This window comes from Pristis pectinata, chromosome 5 (assembly GCF_009764475.1).
Source record: "Pristis pectinata isolate sPriPec2 chromosome 5, sPriPec2.1.pri, whole genome shotgun sequence".
NCBI lineage: Eukaryota > Metazoa > Chordata > Chondrichthyes > Rhinopristiformes > Pristidae > Pristis > Pristis pectinata.
This window is the reverse complement of record NC_067409.1, coordinates 68509162-68530353: the sequence shown is the minus strand read 5'-3', so window position 1 is coordinate 68530353 and position 21192 is coordinate 68509162. Positions and strand designations below refer to the sequence as shown.

At 40.6% G+C, this 21192-nt stretch overlaps 2 protein-coding genes across 5 annotated transcripts in view; one reads left to right on the top strand and one right to left on the bottom strand.

Moving 5' to 3' along the window:
* fbxl7 (F-box and leucine-rich repeat protein 7) overlaps positions 1–21192 on the top strand; it is a 143665-nt gene that overhangs the window by 84822 nt on the left and 37651 nt on the right. The window lies entirely within an intron of this gene.
* LOC127570163 (CCHC-type zinc finger nucleic acid binding protein-like) lies at positions 12927–15573 on the bottom strand. The gene is made up of 2 exons (XM_052015411.1): positions 15070–15573; positions 12927–12944 (listed from the first exon to the last, which is right to left on the bottom strand). The coding sequence occupies exons 1-2, from the start codon at positions 15571–15573 to the stop codon at positions 12927–12929; spliced, it is 522 nt and encodes a 173-aa protein (XP_051871371.1).

The following is a 21192-nucleotide window of genomic DNA, read 5'->3' as shown; positions in this document are numbered from 1 at the left end:
TGCCAGTTCATCAGTGTAGTCCTGCTTAGTCACAGTCATACAGCACAGAAACAGACCCTTAAGCCTACCATGTACATGCCAACTATCAGGTACCCACCTAGACTAATCCCATTTATCAGCACATGGTCTGTAGCCTTTTGTGCTTCAACAATTCAAGTGTTCGTCTAGATGCTGCTTAAAGATTTCAACCACCATCTGGGGGGGCAAACATTCTTCTTCAGATCCCCTCTAATCCTGCTAACTCTTAATGTAAACCTATGCCCCATGGTCTCAGACACCCCTGCCGGGGGAACTGTTTCTTGCTATCTACCTATCTATTCTTCTCGTAATTTTGTACACCTTGGCCTCTTCTGCTTCAAAGACAACAAACCCAGCCGCTTCAAAGACGACAAACCCAGCCTCTCCAATCTCTCATCAATACTGAAACATTCCATCCCAGGCAACATTCTAGTAAATCTTCTGTGCACCTTCCCCGGTGCAATCATATCCTTCAGTGTAGCAACCAGAACTGCACACAGTATTCCAGTTTTGGCCTTGCCAATGATTTATAAAGTTATTTTGTCACGAACCAGCAACAAAAGAAACACACTGAGCATGATTCAGTGTTAAAAACTATTTTATTAATCGCTACTTATGATAATACGTAAAATAAAAGTAAAAATGTTAGTATGTTAGAATTCAAAAATGTTAAACCTCGAACGTTAACCCCAAAACTAAACTCGTCGTGTGTGTGTGTGGCAAAGTCCAAAACTCCCAGTTCCGGAATGGTTCTTAAAGTTCAGTTCCGCAAGCCATAAGGTGAAACATGAGCAAGGGCTTCTTCAACAACCACCGTTGTCAGAAGATAAGACGTAGATGTAGAAAAACATAGAGAGAGTAAATACGAAATCCAAATGTTCCACGATGGAACCCAAACGACACTCCAGTGTTTACTCGGTAGTGACTTCCTCACCCCGAAAAGCATCCGAATCGTGGTCATCCACACAAATATACCTGTTTCCTTCTACAGGTCAGCAACAAAGTGAACTCCACCGGATTACTTCCAACTTCCATACATGGATTTCAGTGGCAGACACAGTTATAGTTTCTCATCCATCGATAGAGAAAACTAGCAGGCTGGTGTCTCTCTCCCTTCTCTCTCTCTCCCTCTTTCCTCTTCTTCTGCTTCTTCAACCACGTCATTACATCCTTTATCTTCTATTGACGTAAGCACGCCCCACACACACATACACACACACCCTCTATCTTAAAGGGACTTTCACTGAGTCCGTAACACCTCCCACCTAAAAAAAAATTTTCCCAAGAAAATTTTAACCGCGCATACAGTTAGTAATTTTAATAATTATCATGCTACACAACTACAAACTATCAGATTAATACACATACATGTTTCCCATTTAACATCGGGAAAGACAATCAGCAATCACATTATCTTTGCCTTTAATGTGAGTTATCATGAGATCAAACTCTTGCAAAATTAAACTCCAGTTTAACAGCCTTCTGTTCTTGTTTTTGACTCGGCTCAGAAACACCCATGGGTTATGATCTGTATACACAGTCAATGGTTTCTGAGCGGTGCAAACATATACATTGAAATGTTGCAAGGCTAAAACAAGCGACAGTAATTCTTTTTCTATGGTGGAATAATTCTTTTGATGCTCATTAAATTTCTTTGAAAAGTAAGCTACAGGATGGTCAATATCATCAAGGTCACCCTTCTGCAACAACACAGCTCCTGCAGCTTCATCACTGGCATCTACTGCTAATGAAAATGGCTTTTCAAAGTCAGGTGTTTTGAGCACAGGATGGTAGCATAAAATGGCTTTCAGCTACTCAAATGCTTCTTGACAAGAATCTGTCCAAACAAACTTTACTCCCTTCTTCAGAAGATTAGTTAGGGGAAGAGCAATATCAGCAAAATTTTTACAAAATTTTCGGTAATATCCAACCATTCCCAAAAATCTTCGAACAGTCCTCGTACCTGTGGGAATAGGGAACTCAGATATTGCTTGAACTTTTGCCTGAACAGGAGCTTGCTTGCCTTGACCTACAACATAACCAAGATACGTCACAGTGGCATGGCCAAATTCACTTTTAGCCAAGTTAACTGTAAGGTTAGCCTTGGAAAGTCTTTCAAACAACCTTCCTAACGCAGAGATGTGATCCTCCCATGTATCATTCCCAGTCACTAAGTCGTCAATGTAGGCATCTGTATGTTTTACCCATGAATCACTGAATTAATCATTCTTTGAAATGTTGCCGGAGCATTTTTCATTCCAAATGGTAAAACATTGTATTCATACAATCCAGAAGGGGTTACAAAGGCAGAAATCTCCCTTCCTCTATCTGTTAATGGAACACACCAGTACCCTTTTAATAGGTCAATCTTTGTAATAAATTTTGCCTTTCCCACTCTGTCTATGCAATCATCCACCCTAGGAATAGGGTAAGCATCTGACTTTGTTACAGCATTCACTTTCCTGTAATCTGTGCAAAATCTAACAGTTCCATCAGGTTTAGGTACAATAACACAGGGTGAACTCCAATTTGAAGTAGAATGTCTAATAATATCATTTTCCAACATGTATTTTATTTCCTGATCAACAAGTTTACTTTTTTCCACATTCATTCGATATGGGTGTTGTTTGATTGGTTTTGCATCCCCAACATCAACATCATGGGTAATTATCGATGTTCTGTTTGGAACATCTGGGAACAGATTTTTAAATTTTAAAATTAATTCTCTCATCTGTTGTTTTTGTGAAACTTGTAAATGGTCCAACTTCGTTTCAAGGTTCTCCATGATATTTTGGTTTTTTAGTTTTGATGGAACAATATTTGGTCTAAATTGGCCTTCCTCAACATCAACATCAGGCATTCTAGAAACAACCTTTACATCATCCACCAAGGCCACAACTGAATCCCTCACTTACATGACAGAGTTGTGTTTTCTTGCGTCTATCTGGTGTTTTGATTATATATGTTAAATCAGTCACTCGAGATTCAATAACATAGGGTCCAGAAAAACGAGATTGCAAGGGATTATTTTGGCTAGGGAAAAATACCAACACCTTTTGCCCCACTGCAAATGTCCTAGGCCGAGCACGTCTATCAAAATATGTCTTCATTCTTATCTGGCTGGTTTTCAAATTCTCTCTCACTAGCTGGCAGACTCTCTCCAACCGAGTTTTAAATTTTTGGACATGGGGAGATCTCCATTTCCTCATTAACACTCCGTTTTTGACATAATATCCAATTGGTACTTTTTCAATCTCCTCACATGAAGGTGCTTTTTCTTTCAATTCTGTCAACTCAGGATCCTTTGTCTGTTCCACCATAAAATCCTTCCTCGACAAAGACAAATCTTTAAATTCAGGTTCACTATAAGGATGTTGATCCTCCAGTGAAGACAGAAAAGTCTCAGATAAGGCATCATAATTTTCTTCCTGTTTAGGACTGTCACAAGGAACCACATCAGACTGCACCGGACTGTCTGTCTTGGCTAATTCTTTAGCTCTAGCTCGAGTCACCGCACATGATGGGTAAACATCTGGATCATTCTCAGACTCATCAATCCTTGGTTTGGTCGTTAACCGTACCACAGGAACAATTTCTCCATCTGCAAGGTCATTTCCCAATAACAAAGAACTCCTTCCACTGGCAACCTAGGTCTTATCCCTACCTCGACTGGTCCTTCTATGAACTTTGACTTTAAAATCACCCTGTGTAAAGGGACAGATATGGTGTCATCTGTAACGCCTCGTATTAGATTTACCTCACCAGTGTCACTTTCTTCACCAAAATTTAAAACACTGTCCAGCAAGAGAGATTGACTAGCCCCAGTATCTCTAAGAATTATCACTGGCACCTGGGGTGACTCATCATTCAGTGAAACAAAACCCTCTGATACATAAGAACGGAATTCCTTTCTCACCTCCTCCAACTTTTCCGCTTTTACCTCTTGCAAGGACTGATCTTTAACAGCATCTCCTAAACCTTTTTGATTTTTAATTGCCTGAAAGCAAGCATTGGGCACAGCTTCCTTCCTTTTCTTCAAAAGGGCACAATTAGATATCACATGGCTCAACAGGTTTCTCCAACCCTGGCTTCTTTTCATCCTTTCCTTTTTGATTACCTCCCAATTTAATCTCTGGTTTACCTGGATTGTCTTTGTAACTCTTTTGAAAGGTTTTAGGTTGTCCCCATTTGGATTTATAGGTTAAAGCATAATCATCTGCCAACCTAGCAGTTTCTTGTAAAGTTTCCACTGCCTTTTCATTTAAATATGTTGTTAATTCAGCTGGAACACATCTTTTAAACTCTTCCACTAGTATCAATTCTTTCAATTTATCAAAATCCCCATCTACATTTTTAGCCATGTACCATCGTTTAAAACATATTCTCTTTCCATTGGCAAATTCCATATGTCTGATCTGCAGATTTCCTCAAGTCTCTAAATTTTTGTCTATAAGCTTCAGGTACCAATTCATAGGCCTTCAGTATAGCTTGTTTTACCTTGGTATAATCAGCTGCATCCTCAACAGACAAAGCTGAATAAGCTTTTTGAGCTTTACCTTTAATCACACTTTGTACCATAAGAGCCCATCCTTTCTTTGGCCAGTTTGAACTCACAGTAACCTTTTCAAAATGTTGGAAATACTGATCAACCTGATCTTCCTCAAAAGGAGGGACTAATCGAACCTCCCTGCTGGCTGAAAAACCATCATCAGAATCAGATTCCGAACTCTTTCGCTTCATTTGTAACTCATGCTGCCTCTTTTTCTCCTCCTCCTCACTATCCAGCTCCATCCTCTTCAATTCTATCTGCTTCATTGCTAGATCAGCCTCTATCTTCATCTGAGTTATCTTTTGTTCGGCCTCTAATTTATCTCGTTCGGCCTCTATCTTTAACTGGGTCTGCTCTCGTTCGGCCTCTATCTTTAACTGGGTTTGCTCTCGTTCAGCCTCTATCTTTGCCAGCTGCACCTGTGCCTCAGAAATTGCTATTTCACTGCCAGGAAACTGTTTTAACACTTCCTTCTCAAACACCTTCTTTTCCACATAATGGCCAGCTATCAGTCTCTGAATATCTGCCTTTCTCATAGACTGCTTTACTTCTGTAAGGTTTAACCTTGTAGCAATCTTTATCAAATCATCCTTTTTCGCCACCTCCAATCCCTTTTGGGTTGGTGACTCCAAAAATGCCTTAATATCCATTGCTGCTGGTTTCCACACACACAAGCTAATTAAAAAGAATTTATCAGACCTCCCTCAAAAATCTTTGGATTGAATCCCGAACAAATCTCGTCAATCTGGGGAACGATCCCAGACGACACTCGTTAATGTTTGGATTGGATCCCGGACGAATCTCATTAACCTTGGGAACTATCCCGGACGAGCCCCCAATTTTGTCACGAACCAGCAACAAAAGAAACACACTGAGCATGATTCAGTGTTAAAAACTATTTTATTAATCACTACTTATGATAATACGTAAAATAAAAGTAAAAATGTTAGTATGTTAGAATTCAAAAATGTTAAACCTCGAACGTTAACCCCAAAACTAAACTCATCGTGTGTGTGTGTGGCAAAGTCCAAAACTCCCAGTTCCGGAATGGTTCTTAAAGTTCAGTTCCGCAAGCCATAAGGTGAAACATGAGCAAGGGCTTCTTCAACAACCACCGTTGTCAGAAGATAAGACGTAGATGTGAGAGTAAATACGAAATCCAAATGTTCCACGATGGAACCCAAACGACACTCCAGTGTTTACTTGGTAGTGACTTCCTCACCCCGAAAAGCATCCGAATCGTGGTCGTCCACACAAATATACCTGTTTCCTTCTACAGGTCAGCAACAAAGTGAACTCCACCGGATTACTTCCAACTTCCATACATGGATTTCAGTGGCAGACACAGTTATAGTTTCTCATCCATCGATAGAGAAAACTAGCAGGCTGGTGTCTCTCTCCCTTCTCTCTCTCTCTCTCCCTCTTTCCTCTTCTTCTTCTGCTTCTTCAACCACGTCATTACATCCTTTATCTTCTGTTGACGTAAGCACGCCCCACACACACATACACACACACTCTCTATCTTAAAGGGACTTTCACTGAGTCCGTAACATGTACCAAGACCTCCCTGCTCTCACACTCTATTCCCCACCTAATGAAGACAAACATCTCATACTCCTTGTTCACCACCTGATCTGCTTCTGCTGCAATCTTCAAGAATCTTTATACATACAACAAGGTCCTTTTGTACCTCAATATATCCTGGGGTCCTACTGTTTACTGTGTATGTCCTGCCCTTGTTAGGCTCCTCAAAAATAATCACCTGACACTTATCAGGATAAAACTCTCTCTACCATTGCTCTGCCCAACTTGCCTTTAGTGGCACGGCTGCTGGATCTACAACGTGGTTAGCAGGAGGAGAAGGCCTGAAAGTAACCCAGAGGATTGTGAAGGGCTGCTGTCAGAAGGCCCAGTCGCAGGACTCTCAGAGTTGTATAGCACAGAAGCAGGCCCTTGGGTCCACTATGTACATGCGCACCTCTTTGCCCATTACATTAATCCCATTTGCTCACATTGGGACTGTATCCTTCAATGCCTTGCCTATTTAAATGCCTCTGATTGTATCTGATTCCACCACTTCCTCTGGCAGCACATTCCAGATATCAACCACTCTCTATGTGGAAACATTTACCCCTCTAATCCCCTTTAAAACTCCTTCTTCTCACCTTAAACCTATGCACTTTTGTTTTTGATACCCGTACCATAGGAAAAAGATTCTGACCATCTGCCTTATCTATCCCCCTCATAATTTTACATATATCTATCAGGTCACCCCTCAGCCTCTTTCACTGTAGAGAAAACAAGCCCAGCCTATCTATTCTCTCCCCATAACTGAACTACAATCCAGGCAACATCCTGGTGAATCTTCTCCCCACTCTCTCATCTTTCTGGTGCAATCAGGTGACCAGAACTACACACAATACTCCAAGTGTGGCCTAACTAGAGTTTTGTACAGTTGCAACGTATCATCCCAACTTTTATATTCAATGCCGCATCCTATGGAGACAAGCATACCACATATGCCTTCGTGACCACTCTATCAACCCATGTTGCAACTTTCAGGGAACTATGGACTTGTACCCCAAGGTCTCTCTGTTCATCAATATCCTTCAGTGCCCTAATATTTACTGTATATGTCCTACTCCAGTTTGACTTCCCAAAATGCATCACCTTGCACATCAGTATTAAAATGTCATCTGCCAATTGTTATGGATTAGGTTACTATTGGTGAATGTCCCTTTAAGACATAGCACAGTAGTGTGTGTGTGTGTGTGTGTGGGGCGACAACAACGAGAGATAAGGACGTGCTGATGTTTTGGTTCAGTCAGAATCAGAGAAGAGAGAGACACCCTGCCTACTGGTCTCTGTATCAATGGTTGAGAAACAATAACTGTGTCTGTCACTACAATCCACGTATGGATTTTTGGAATAATCCAGTGGAGTCCACTTGTAGATGGAAACAGGTATTTGTGTGGACAGCCACGTCTCGAATGCCTTTTCAGAGTGGCAGATACTTCGGAACAAAGGAATGGAGATCATCAGTGATTGAGGTGTCATATGGGTTCTATTGTGGAACATTTGGATTTTGTAATTACTCTCTATTTTCTCTCTACATTTTCTCTTCAGTCAACGGTGGTTTTGCAGAAGCCTTTGCTCACGTTTCACCTTATGGCTTGCTGAACTGAACTTTGAGAACTGTTCCTGGACTTGGAGTTTGGGAATTTGCCGCACACACACTTCGAGTTTAGTTTTTTGGGGTTAATGCTTAAGATCTAACTTTTTTTTACTTCTAACGTTCTAACATTTTTACTTTTATTTTTCTTATTATCATAAGTAGTTACTAATAAAATAGTTTCTGACATTTATCCATGACTTGGTGTGTTTCTTTTGTTGCTGGTACGTAACACAATGATCTTCCCAACTTTCTGATCTATATCCTTTATTGCTGTCCACAACATCACCAATTTTTGTATAATCTACAAATGTACTAATTACACGTCCTATGTTGGCATCCAAGTGGTTAATATATATCACAAAGAACAAAGGTCCCAGCACCGATCCCTATGATGCACCACTGGTCAAAGACTTCCAATCAGAAAACCTTCCATCCACCACAACCTCTGGATCTTATCACCAAATCAATTTTGGATTCAATTAGGCAGCTCACCTTGGATCCCTTGTTCCTTAACCTTCTGGACCAGCCTACCATGCGGAAACTTGTCAAGAGGCTCAGTAAATTCCATATAGACAACCTCTACTGCCCTGTCTTCATCAATATCTTTTGTTACTTTTGTTACTTTTGTTACTTTTTAGTGAGTCAGGATTTCCCCCTTAGAATTCCCTGACACTTCCCTGCCTTTCCAAATGTACATCAATTTTCTCCAATAATTTCCCTATAAGGCCTAGAACATAGGGCAGCACAGGGACAGGCCTTCGGTCCACGAGGTTATGGTGAAATGACACCTAATCCCTTCTGTCTGCACATGGGCCATATCTCTCTATTCTTTGCATATTCATGTGCCTATCCAAGAGCCTCTTAAAAACCTCTCTTTTCTTTCTTTTTCAATCTTTTTATTAGTTTTCAAATTAATACAGGTTAATATATCAATGTTTATACATGTAATACAAAGAGATCAGGAGAACAATCATGACATGGATAATCATAAAGAACAATAAAGTATTTAAAAAAATCTGTAGATCCAATGACATGTTAGTGAATGAATATAATATAAAAGAAAAAGGTTTATTATAAAATATAAAAAAAACAATCCCCAAAACAATAAGAAAAATTATAAACAATATATCAAACCAAACTAAGCTAAAGAAAAAAAAATTCAAAAAAAAAACTGGACTAAAATTTCGCAGTAGAAACAGAGCAATATTATGTCGTCAACTCTGTTCCTCTAAATTGAAAGGTTATTATAAGGGGATCTATATCATGTGAAAATATTGAATAAATGGACTCCAAACTTCCTCAAATTTAAGCGAAGGATCAACAGTACCACTTCTAATTTTTTCCAAGTTTAAACATGATATAGTTTGAGAGAGCCCATTGAAAAGTAGTAGGGGGTATTGGATCCTTCCATTTAAGCAAAATGGATCGTTTGGCCATTAATGTAACAAAGGCAATCATACGGTTAGCGGATGCAGATAGATGGCCAGGTTCTACCCTTGGTAAACCAAATATTGCAGTGATAGGATGAGGTTGTAAATCAATCTTCAATATATTTGAGATAATGTTAAAAATATCTTTCCAATATTTTTCCAAAAGAGGACACGACCAAAACATATGTGTCAAAGAAGCCACATTCGATTTACATCTGTCACATATAGGATTTATATGTTGATAAAAACGAGCTAGCTTATCTTTTGACATATGGGTCCTGTGAACTACCTTAAACTGTATCAAAGAATGTCTGGCACACATTGAAGATGTATTAACTGAATGAAGAATTTTCTTCCAAGTCTCTGTAGGTATAGATGTCTGGAGTTCACTTTCCCATTCATTCTTAATTTTGTCCAGTGGTTCTGAACGAATTTTCATAATTAAATCATAAATTATTGCTATCAAGCCCTTCTGACGATTAAAACCAAAAATTTTTTCCGTAATTTCAGTTTTGTAAGGTGTGGGAAAAGAGGGTATAGTAGCTTTTAAAAAATTTCTAATTTGCAAATATCGAAAAAAAGTGTGATGTAGGCAAATTGTATTTGTTAGACAATTGTTCAAAAGATGAAAAACAGTTATCAATGAATAAATCAGGAAAACATACTATTCCCTTCCTTTTCCAAATGGAAAAAGCTGAGTCAACTCTGGATGAATGAAAGAAAAAATTAGATTGAATGGGACTTGATAGATTAAATTTATTCAATCCAAAAAATTTACGAAATTGAAACCATATTTGTATTGTATGTTTAACAATTGGGTTAATCACATGTTTACTTAATTTGGTAAGTGCAAAAGGGAGTGGAGCTCCTAAAATAGAAACTAATGAAAATTCAAGTACTGATTGGGACTCAAGGTGTACCCATTTGGGGTGATAAATTACATCTGAATCTTGTATCCAAAAAATTAAATATCTAATATTGATTGCCCAATAATATAATCTAAAGTTAGGCAAGGCCATACCACCATCCTTTTTTAGTTTTTGTAAATATTTCTTACTTAGCCTTGGGTTTTTATCTTGCCAAATGTATGAAAGAATTTTAGAATCAATAGTGTCAAAAAAAGATTTCGGAACAAAAGTTGGAATCGCTTGAAATAAATATAAAAATTTTGGTAAAATATTCATCTTAACCGCATTAATTCGGCCTACCAATGATAGAGACAGTGGGGACCATTTAGTAAATAATTGTTTAACATGGTCAATTAAAGGCAGTAGATTAGCTTTAAATAAGTCCTTATGTCTCTTAGTAATTTTAACACCTAAATACATAAAACAGTCAGTTACCAATCTAAAAGGTAATTGGCTATAAATTGGGATTTGCATATTTAATGGAAAAAGTTCACTCTTATTCAAATTTAATCTATAGCCAGAAAAAACACTAAACTGATCTAATAGTGATAATACTGTGGGGATAGATTCCTCCGGATTAGAAATATAAAGTAACAGGTCATCTGCGTAAAGAGATATCTTATGAATCTTCTGTCCATGAGTAATACCACATATATTTAACCAAAGGTTCTAAAGCAATATCAAATAATAAAGGGCTTAACGGGCAGCCTTGTCTAGCACCTCGAAAAAGCCTAAACAAAGGAGATCTTTGATTATTAGTAAGTATTGAAGCTATAGGTGCATAATAAATCATTTTAATCGCAGATATGCCCATTCGACTCTGTCAAACACCTTTTCAGCATCTAGTGAAACAACACATTCTGGAATTTGGGATGAAGGGGTATATATAATATTCATTAATCTCCTAATGTTAAAATGTAGATAACGATTCTGAATAAATCCTGTCTGGTCTTCAGAGATAATTTGTGGAAGAACCTTTTCCAATCTAAAGGCCAATATTTTGGAATCTACATTTAATAAAGAAATAGGTCTATAAGATGCACAATCAGTGGGATCTTTATCCTTTTTAAGAATTAAAGAAATAGTTGCTTCACAGACAGATTATGGTAGTTTACCCACTGATAGGGCATCTTTAAAAATTTTGGCTAACCAGGGAACAAGAATATCAGAAAAGGATTTAAAAAAATTCAGCTGTATATCCGTCAGGGCCGGGTGCTTTACCCGAATTCATGAAAATATTACTTTCTTTATTTCTTCCTCCGAAATGGGATCATCTAATGTAGAGCGTTCATTTAAACATAATTGGGGAATCTTCAAATCTCTTAAAAATTCATGTATTAAAGTAGGATCCTCAGGGGATTCTGATTGGTATAAAGAAGAATAAAATTCTTGAAAGGATTTGTTAATTTGAACTTGATCTGTCGTGTAGGTACCATCTGGTTTACGAATTTATTAATCTGACATTTAGATATAGTAGCTTTCAATTGGTGGCCAATAATTTACCAGATTTGTCACCAATGTATATAAAATTGACTTTTGTTTTTAAGTAGTAGATTTTCAATTGAAGATGTTAATAATAAACTATGTTGTAGTTGGAGTTCTGTTCTCTTTTTAAAAAGCTCCAGATTAGGAGTAACAGAATATATTTTATCGATTTCTTTAATCTTGTCAGCTAATGTATGTATTTCATTATTAGTTCGTTTTTTCAATCCAGTGGAATATGAAATAATTTGACCACAGATGTATGCTTTAAACGTATCCCACTGGAGATTTCTTCAGTAAAATTAGTTAAAAAGAAAAATGAAATCTGTTCTTTAATAAATTGGACGAAATCTAAGTCTTGTAATAGCGAAGGGTTAAATCGCCATTGTCTGACATCAAAGGATACATCTGGTAATTTAATTGATAATCTCATTGGAGCATGATCAGAAATGGCAATTGCATCATATTTGCAGTCCATAGTAAGTGGAGCTAATCTAGCATCAATAAAAAAAATAATCAAATCCTTGAGTAATTATTGGTAGACATGAGAAAAGAATGAACATTCTTTATCAAATGGGTGTAGAAATCTCCAAACATCTAAAAAAAACGTCTCTTGTATGTGCCTTCACCATCACCCCTGGCAGCGCATTCCAGGCACCCACCACTCTGTTTTTTGAAAAAAAAACTTGCCCCGCACATCTCCTTTGAACTTCCCATGGTCACCTTAAATGCCTGCCCTTGAATATTGGAGATTTTGACCCTGAGAGACAGATAGTGGTTGTCTACTCCATCCAAGCCTCTCATAGTTTTATAAAATTTTATTAAGTCTCCCCTCAGCCTCCACCGCTCCAGAAAAAAATAACCCAAGTTTGTCCAACCTCTCCTAGCACATGCCCTCTAATCCAGGCAGCATCCTGGTAAACCTTCTCTGCACCCTCTCCATAGCCAACACATCCTTCCTATAATGGGGCAACCAGAATTGAATGCAATACTCCAGATACGGCCTAACCAGTGTTTTATAAAGCTGCAACATAACTTCCTGACTCTTGAACTCAGTGCCTCAACAAAGAAAGGCAAGCATGCCATATGCCTTCCTTGCCACCCTATTGATGTGCAGCTACTATCAAGGAACTATTGGACAGTAAGATCCCTCTGTATATCAGTGCTATTGAGGGCCCTGCCAGAATAAGACACATCAACTACTTCACTCTGTCTTCTATGGACAAGCCACTTCTGAATCCAAGCAGCCAAATCACCATGGATCCCATGCATCTTAATCCTCTGGATCAGCCTACCATGAGAGACCTTGTCAAATGCCTTCCTAAGGTCCATGTAGACAACATCCACTGCTCTACCATCATCGATTAAGTGGAGGAGTTGGTCTAATGATAAGAGAGAATGTCACAGCAGTACTCAGAGGACACATGGAGGGCTCATCCACAGAGTTAATTTGGGTGGAGCTCTGAAGAAGGGTGCAATTACACTGATAGGAATATACTACAGGCCCCATGATAGGAACGGATATGTGTACAGATGATGGAAAGATGCAGAAACAACAGTGTTGTCATAGTGGGGGATTTTAACTTCCTCAGTATTGATCTCACCTGTTCCCAGCTCCTTCAAAAGGGCATCAGTCATACCGGCGCCCAAGAAGAGCAGGGTGAGGTGCCTCAACGACTGTTACCTGGTAGCACTCACATCTACTGTGATGAAGTACCTTGAGAGGTTGGTCGTGGCTAGAATTAACTCCTGCCTGAGCAAGGAACTGGGCCCGTTGCAATTTGTCTACCGCCACAAATTGCAGATGCAATCTCACTGGCACTCCACTCAGCTTTGGAGCACCTAGACAACAGCGAAACATACATCTGGCTGCTGTTTATCAATTACAGCTCAGCATTCAACACCATCATCCCTTCAGTACTAATCAACAAGCTTCAAAACCTGGGCCTCTGTACCTCACTCTGCAACTGGATCCTCGACTTCCTTATCGGGAGACCACAATCAGTGCAGATCGGTAAGAACATCTCCTCCTCGCTGACAATCAACACAGGCGCACTTCAAGGATGCGTGCTCAGCCCACTGCTCTGCTCTCTCTACACTCATAACTGTGTGGCTAGGCACAGCTCAAACACTGATGACACCACTGTGGTTGGCAGAAGTTCAGATGGTGATGAGAGTGGATAGAGATAGATCAGCTGATTGAGTGGTGTTGCAACAACAACCTCACACTGAGCAAGACCAAAGAATTGATTGTGGACTTCAGGAAGGAGAAGTCGGGAGAACACACACCAGTCCTCATTGAGGGGTCAGTGGTGGAAAGGGTGAGCAGCTTCAAGTTCCTGGCTGTCAACATCTCAGAGGATCTATCTTGGGCCCAACACATTAGTGCTATCACAAAGAGCCAGTGGCTCTACTTCATTTCAGAGTTTGAGGATATTTGGTATGTCACCAAAGACTCTTGCAAATTTCTACAGAAGTATGGTGGAGAGCATTCTGACTGGTTGCATCACTGTCTGGTATGGAGGCTCCAATGGACAGGATCAAAAGAGGCTTGCAGAGGGTTGTAGACTCAGTCGGCTCCATCACTGGCACAACCCTTCCTGTCATTGAGGTGGTGCATCATTAAGGACCCTCATCATCCAGGACATGCCCTCTTCGTGTTACTATCATCGAGGAGGAAGTGCAGGAGCCTGAAGACCCACAGTCAAAGTTTTAGGAACAGCTTCTTCCCCTCTGCAATCAGATTCCTGAATAGTCCATGAATCCATGAACACTACCTCGTTATTCCTCTTTTGCACTATTTATTTTTGTAACATAGTAATTTTTATATCTTGCACTGTACTGCTGCCACAAAACAACAAATTTCACGACATATGTCAGTGATAAGGAACCTGATTCTGATTCTGATTGATTGGAATTACCTTACTACAAGAGGCTTAGATAGGGTGGGGTTTCTTCAGTGCATCCAAGAGGGGTTCTTGAAACGGTATGTGGAGAGTCCAGTAGGAAAGCAAGAAAATGCTCAAGCAGGCCATTAGGAAGGCCAAAAGGGGCAATGAGAAAAGAAAAAGAGGATAACTAAGGAGAGGGCAGGTCCACTCAAGGATAAAGGAGGGAATTTGTGCTTGGAGCCAGAGCACGTGGCTGAGGTACTAAATGAGTACTTTGCATCGTATTTATCGAGGAGAAGGATTTAGGTGATAGTGAAGGCAGAATGGGGCATGCTAATGTGCTGGGACACTTTGAGATTAAGGAGGAGGTATTGCTGGGTCTTCTGAAAGCATTAAGGTGGATAAGTCCCCAGGGCCTGATGGCATATATTCCAGAATAACATAGAAACAGAGAAAACCTACAGCACAATTCAGGCCCTTCGGCCCACAAAGTTGTGCCGAATATGTCCCTACCTTAGAAATTACTAGCCCTCTTACCCATAGCCCTCTATTTTTCTAAGCTCCATGTACCTATCCAAAAATCTCTATCCAAAGACCCTATCATTTCCGCCCCCACCACCGTTGCCAGCAGCATAAAAATACATTCCCGTGCAAGATTTCCAGCTTCACCACAGCAGTAGCAGTTTATTTCACTGGCCTTGCTGCAATTGATAGCGACGTGACCAGTTTCACCACACCTATAGCACTTGACTTTAGTGCAGTCCTTCTGAATATGCCCAAATTCTCCACAAGAATAACATCTCTGCTCATCAGCATGATCACAGTCACGGGCCAGACATCCAGGTCTGTCACAGTTGTAGCAGCATTGTTCTCTCTCCTTCTTTGGCTCCTTGCAATCTTTGGCAATGTGGCCACCCTTACCACAGTTGTAGGAAGCATTCTCCTGGAGCTCACAATCCTTTGCAAGGTGGCTTGATTCACCACAATGATAACAGATATCTCTTGCAGCAGTGAAGCTTCCTCTGCCCCGACCACGAATCCGACCACATCCACCTGTACTGAGACACTCAGGTGCCCAATGCCCAATTTGCCCACATTTAAAGCATTTGATGCTACTCATAATCAATCGTCCAGCCGCCTTCACCCTGACTTTCCGTTTTCGCTGCTCACTCTGGCTCTGTAGCCTCACACAATACTGAAAGAAGCAAGTGAGGAGATTGCTGGGGCTTTGACAAAGATCTCTGTATCCTCACTAGCAATGAGCGAGGTCTCAGAGGACTGTGGAGCAGCAAATGTGGTGCCTTTGTTCAAGAAGGGAAATAGGGACTATAAGTCAGTGAGTCTCATGTCAGTGGTAAGGAAGCTGTTGGAGAGGATACTGAGAGGTAGTATTTGTGCGCATTTGGAAAGTCATGGCCTGCTTAGGGACAGTCAGCATCGCTATGTGCGAGACAGGTCATGCCTTACAAACTTGATAGAGTTTATTGAGGAGGTGACAAAGGAGCCTGATGAGAGTAGGTCAGTGGGCGTTATCTACATGGACTTTGATAAGGTCCCTCATGGTAGGTTGGTTCAGAAGATAAAGGTGCATGGGATCCAGGGTGAATTGTAAGTTTGGATTTAGAGCTGGCTTGCTCATAGAAGACAGAGTAGAGGTGGAAGGCTGTTATTTTTGGCTGAAGGTCCGTGACCAGTGGTGTTCCGCAAGGATCAGTGCTGGGACCTCTGTTGCTTGTGATATATATCAATGACTTGGATGAAAATGTAGATGGGTGGATAAGCAAGTTTGCAGACGACACCAAGATTGGTGGAGTTGTGGACCGTGTAAAGGACTATGGAAGAATACAGTGGGCACAACATTGTGGGCCAAATGGCTTCTCCAGTGCTGTACTGTTCTATGTTCTATTAGCATGGTCACCTCTTTGAAAAACTCAATCAAGTTAGTAAGACACGACTTGCCCCGCACAAAGTTACACTGACTATCCCTAATTAGGTTTTCCAAATGCTCATAAATCCTACCCCTAAGGATCCTCTCCAAAAGCTTTCCTACCACTGATGTGAGACTCACCGGTCTGTAATTTCCAGGATTATCTCTATTTCACTTCTTAAACAAAGAACTGGGTGGCCAAATTCTGCTCTAACTCCATCTACAAGTTTGCAGATGATACCACCATAGTGGGCCCTATCTCAAGTACCGATAAGTCGGAGTACGGGAAGGAGGTAGAGAGCTTAGTAACATGGTGTCATGACAACAACCTTTCCCTCAATGTCAGCAAAACAAAAGAGCTGGACATTGACTTCACGAAGGGGCAGTGCTCATGCTCCTGTCTACATCAACAGTGCTGAGGTCAAGAGGGTTGAAAGCTTCAAATTCCTGGGACTGAACATCACCAATAGCCTGTCCTGGTCCAAAGACATAGATGCCATGGCCAAAAAAGCTCACCAACGCCTCTACTTTCTCAGGAGGCTAAAGAAGTTTTGCATATCTCCGTTGACACTCACCAATTTTTATCAATGCACCATAGAAAGCATCCTATCTGGCTTGGTATGGCAGCTGCTCAACCCATGACCGCAAGAAACTTTAGAGAGTTGTGGACATAGCTCAGCACATCACGGAAACCAGCCTCCCCTCCATGGACTCTGTCCAAACTTCTTGCTCCCTCGGTGAAACAGCCAACATAATCAAAGACTCACCCACCCCGGACATTCTCTCTTCTCCCCTCTCCCATTGGGCAGAAAAGCCTGAAAACATGTACAACCAGGCTCAAGGACAGCCTCTATCCAGCAGTTATAAAGACTATTGAATGGTTCCTTAGTACATTAGGATGGACTCTTGACCTCATAATCTACCTTGTTATGACCTTGCATCTTATTGTCTACCTGCACTACACTTTCTCTGAAGCTGTGACACTTTATTCTGCATTCTGTATCGTTTTACCTTGTACTATCTCAATGCACTGTGTAATGAATTGATCTGTATGAACGGTATGCGAGAGAAATTTTGTACCTTGGCACAAGTGACAATAATAAGCTAATTCCAATTCCAAAGGAACAATATTAGCTACTCGCCAGTCCTCTGGGATCTCGCATGTAGCTAGAGAGGACACAAAGATGTTGGTCAAGGCCCCAGCAATCTCATCTCTTGCCTCTCGCAATAACCTGGGGTATATCCCATCAGGCCTTGGGGATTTAATGTTTTTCAAGAGACCCAACACTACCTCTTACTTTATCTTGAAATGTCCTAGCACTTTATCATGCTCCACACTACTCTCATTATCCCCCATGTCCTTTTCCTTATACATACTGAAGCAAAGTATGCGTTTAGGATCTCACCGATCTCCTCTGGCTTCAAGCATATGTTCCCTCCTTTATTCTGAATTAGTCTTTCCCTAGTTATGTTCTTGCTCTTGATGTATGCATAGAATGCCTTGGGATTCTCTTTAATCCTACTTGCCATGGCTCCTTTTCATCCCTGTTGCCTTCTTAAATAAAAGAAGAACGTTAACTATCCTCCAGTCTTCCAGTACCTCACCTGTGGCTAATGAAGATGCAAAAATTTCCATCAGGTCCCCGGCAATCTTTTCCCTTGTTTCCTGTAGCAACCTGGGATAGATCTGATATGCCCTGAATTTATAGGTTCATAGAGTCATACAGCACGGAAAAAGGCCCTATGTGTCCATGCCGACCAAGATGTATACTCAGCTAGTGCCATTTCCCAGCACTTGGGCCATGTCCTTCTAAACTCTTGTCATCCTTATACCTGTCCACATACTTCTTAAGTGTATCTAATGTACATACTCAACCACTACCTCTGGCAGCTGGTTCCGTATATCTACCATCTGCTGTGTAAAAAATCGCCTCTCAGGTTCTTATTAAACATTTCACCTCTAACCTTAAAACTATGTCCTCTGATTTTCAATTCCCCAAATATTCCTCAGCCCACCTTCCCAGTCAATCCAGATCCTGCTGCAATTCTTGATACTCCTCTTTACCATCTACAACACCACCTATTTTAGTGTCATCTGCAAACTTACTAACTATTCCTCGTATGTTTTCATCCAAGTTGTTAATATGGATGACAAATAACAATGGGCCAGCACCAGCCCCTGGAGCACACCACTAGTCATAGACCTGCATTCTGAGGAAACATCCTTCCACCATCACCATCTGTTTTGTACCATCCAGCCAACTTTGTATCCAGTTTGCTAGTTCTCCTTGGATGCCATGCGATCTAACCTTCCAGAGCAGCCAACCATGTGGAACCTTATCAAAAGCCTTACTGAAATCCATATATACTACACCTACCACCTTCTCATCATCAACCTTCCTCGTCACTTCATCAAAAAATTCAATCAAATTTGCAAGACAAGATCTCCCACACTCAAAGCCATGCTGGCTACCCCTAATCAATCCCTGCCTTTCCAAATGTGAGTATATTTTATCCCTCAGAATGCTTTCCAGCAACTTACCTACCACGGATGTTTGGCTAACAGATCTATAATTACCAGGTTGATCCTTAGAGCCCTTTATTTAAAAGGCACTACATTTGCTGTCCTCCAGTCTTCCAGCACCTCACCAAAGGATAGTGATGTTGCAAATATCTCAGTGAGGACTCTCACAATTTCTTCTCTAGCTTTCCATAGTGTTCTTGAATATACCTCGCCGGATCTGGAAATTTGTCTACCTTCATACATTAGAACACGTGCAACACCTCTTCTACTGTAATATGGACTGCTGCCAAAACATCTCCATTAACTTTGCCAGGTTCCCAAGTCTTCACATCTTTCTCCATGGTAAAAACAGAGGAGAAATAAGCATTGAGAACTCTGCCCCATCTCCAGCGACTCCCTCACAGATTCTGTCTTGGTCTTTAAGGGGCCCTATTCTCTCCCTTGTCATTCTTTTTTCCCTTAATATACTTAAAAATTTCTTGGGATTCTCCTTAATTTTCCTCTGCTAAAACATCTCATGCCCCCCTCTTGGCCTTCCTAATTTCCTTCTTGAGTATACTCCGGCATCCTCTACATATCTCTAGTGATTCACTTGAACCCAGCTGCCTGTATCTGACCCGAGCATCCTTCTTTCTCTGGACCAGAGTTAAAATATCCCTTGACATCCAGGGTTCCCAACTCCCAGCAGCTTTGCCTTTTATTTTAATAAGAATATGTCGTCCTTGAAACCTTGCTATCTCACTTTTACAAACCACCCACTTGCCAAAGATCCCTTTGCCTGCAAACAAGCTAGCCCAATTGACCTTTGCAAGCTCCTGTCTAATACAGTCAAAATTCACCTTGCCCCAGTTCAGAACTCAAACTTGCAGACCAGTTCTGTCCCTTTCTATTAACCATTTTAAAACTAATGAATTACGGTCACTAGTCCCAAAGTGCTCCACTACCGTGACCTCAGTCATTTGCTCTTCTTTCTCCAAGACATCTGACATCTCCATCTTCTTAATACCTATAATCTCCATCTTCTTCGACATGGTACAAGAAATCAACTTATCCTTCCCTGCACTCACTATTCTCCATGTCCTTCTCCTTAGGAAGTCTTCATTTTAGACCTCACCCACATTGCTTGGCTTCACACATAGATTATCCCTTTGGTCCCACTCTTTCCCTGGCTACCCTCTTGCTTCTAATATACTTATAGAATGACTTGGGATTTTCTTTAATCTTACCTGCCAAAGATTTTTCATGGCCTGTTTTTTTGCTTGCCTACGTTCCATATGTACTTTCGTACATCATTTCTCAAGGGACTAGCTTGATGGTAGCTGTCCATACTTGTCATCTCTTTCCCTTTCTTTGCTGATCAAACCTTCAATGGCCTTTGTCATCCACGGTTCTCTAATCTTGCCATCTTATGCTTTCACATTGACTGGAACATGTTGGCCCTGTGCTCTTACTAATTCTCTTTTAAAAGACTTCCACTTGTTACATGTTGTCTGACCCAGAAGCATCTGCTCCCAATCTACTTTTGCCAGGTCCTCTCTTGCACTTGTGAAATCAGCCTTCCCCCAATTTAGGACTTTCACTTGAGGACCAACCTTATCCCTTTTTGTAACTACCTTGAAACTAGTGTTCTGGGAGCCATTTGTCTACCTTAGTTCTCTTTGGAGCAACCTTTCTGGAGACTGAGCCATGTCTTTTGAGAAGAAGATCGTGGTCTTATTTCTCTAGATGATTCCAAATCTTTCCCATAGGAGTTGTGCAGTACAAACAGCCAAAGCTAAGGAATGCTTTGTGGAGTCTGAAGGGAAAGCTAATTGCATCTAAGCTCCACACACAGCCACTAATCTAAAGCCTATGACTAGGTCTGGTCCTGGAAAAAGGAACGGTGGATGATGCAGCGAGAAGCTAGGTTTTGCTAAGGATTTAATATGGTCATGAGAATTCTTTGTGGAGCATAACTTTGGGTGGACTGGTTGAGTGTGAAGTCCCCCAGTGTTGTAGGACACCTTGAAAAATTAGTCACAAGGCTGCATTTGCAAAAGCAAAGGAAATTAAAACGCATTCTGAGAATTTTGATAAGGTTCGGCATGGTTGGCTGCTATGGAAAGTTAGTTCGTATGGGATCCAGAGAGAGCTAGCTAATTGGATGCACAATTGGCTTGATGGTGTTGAGCTTAACTCAGTCAACTAACTTAGGTTAGGTAGATGACCACATGAATCTTAATTAATTAAAAACACGCATTTTATTGTATCAACATAAATGAAAATTTATGCTATTGTTTCTTCTGTAC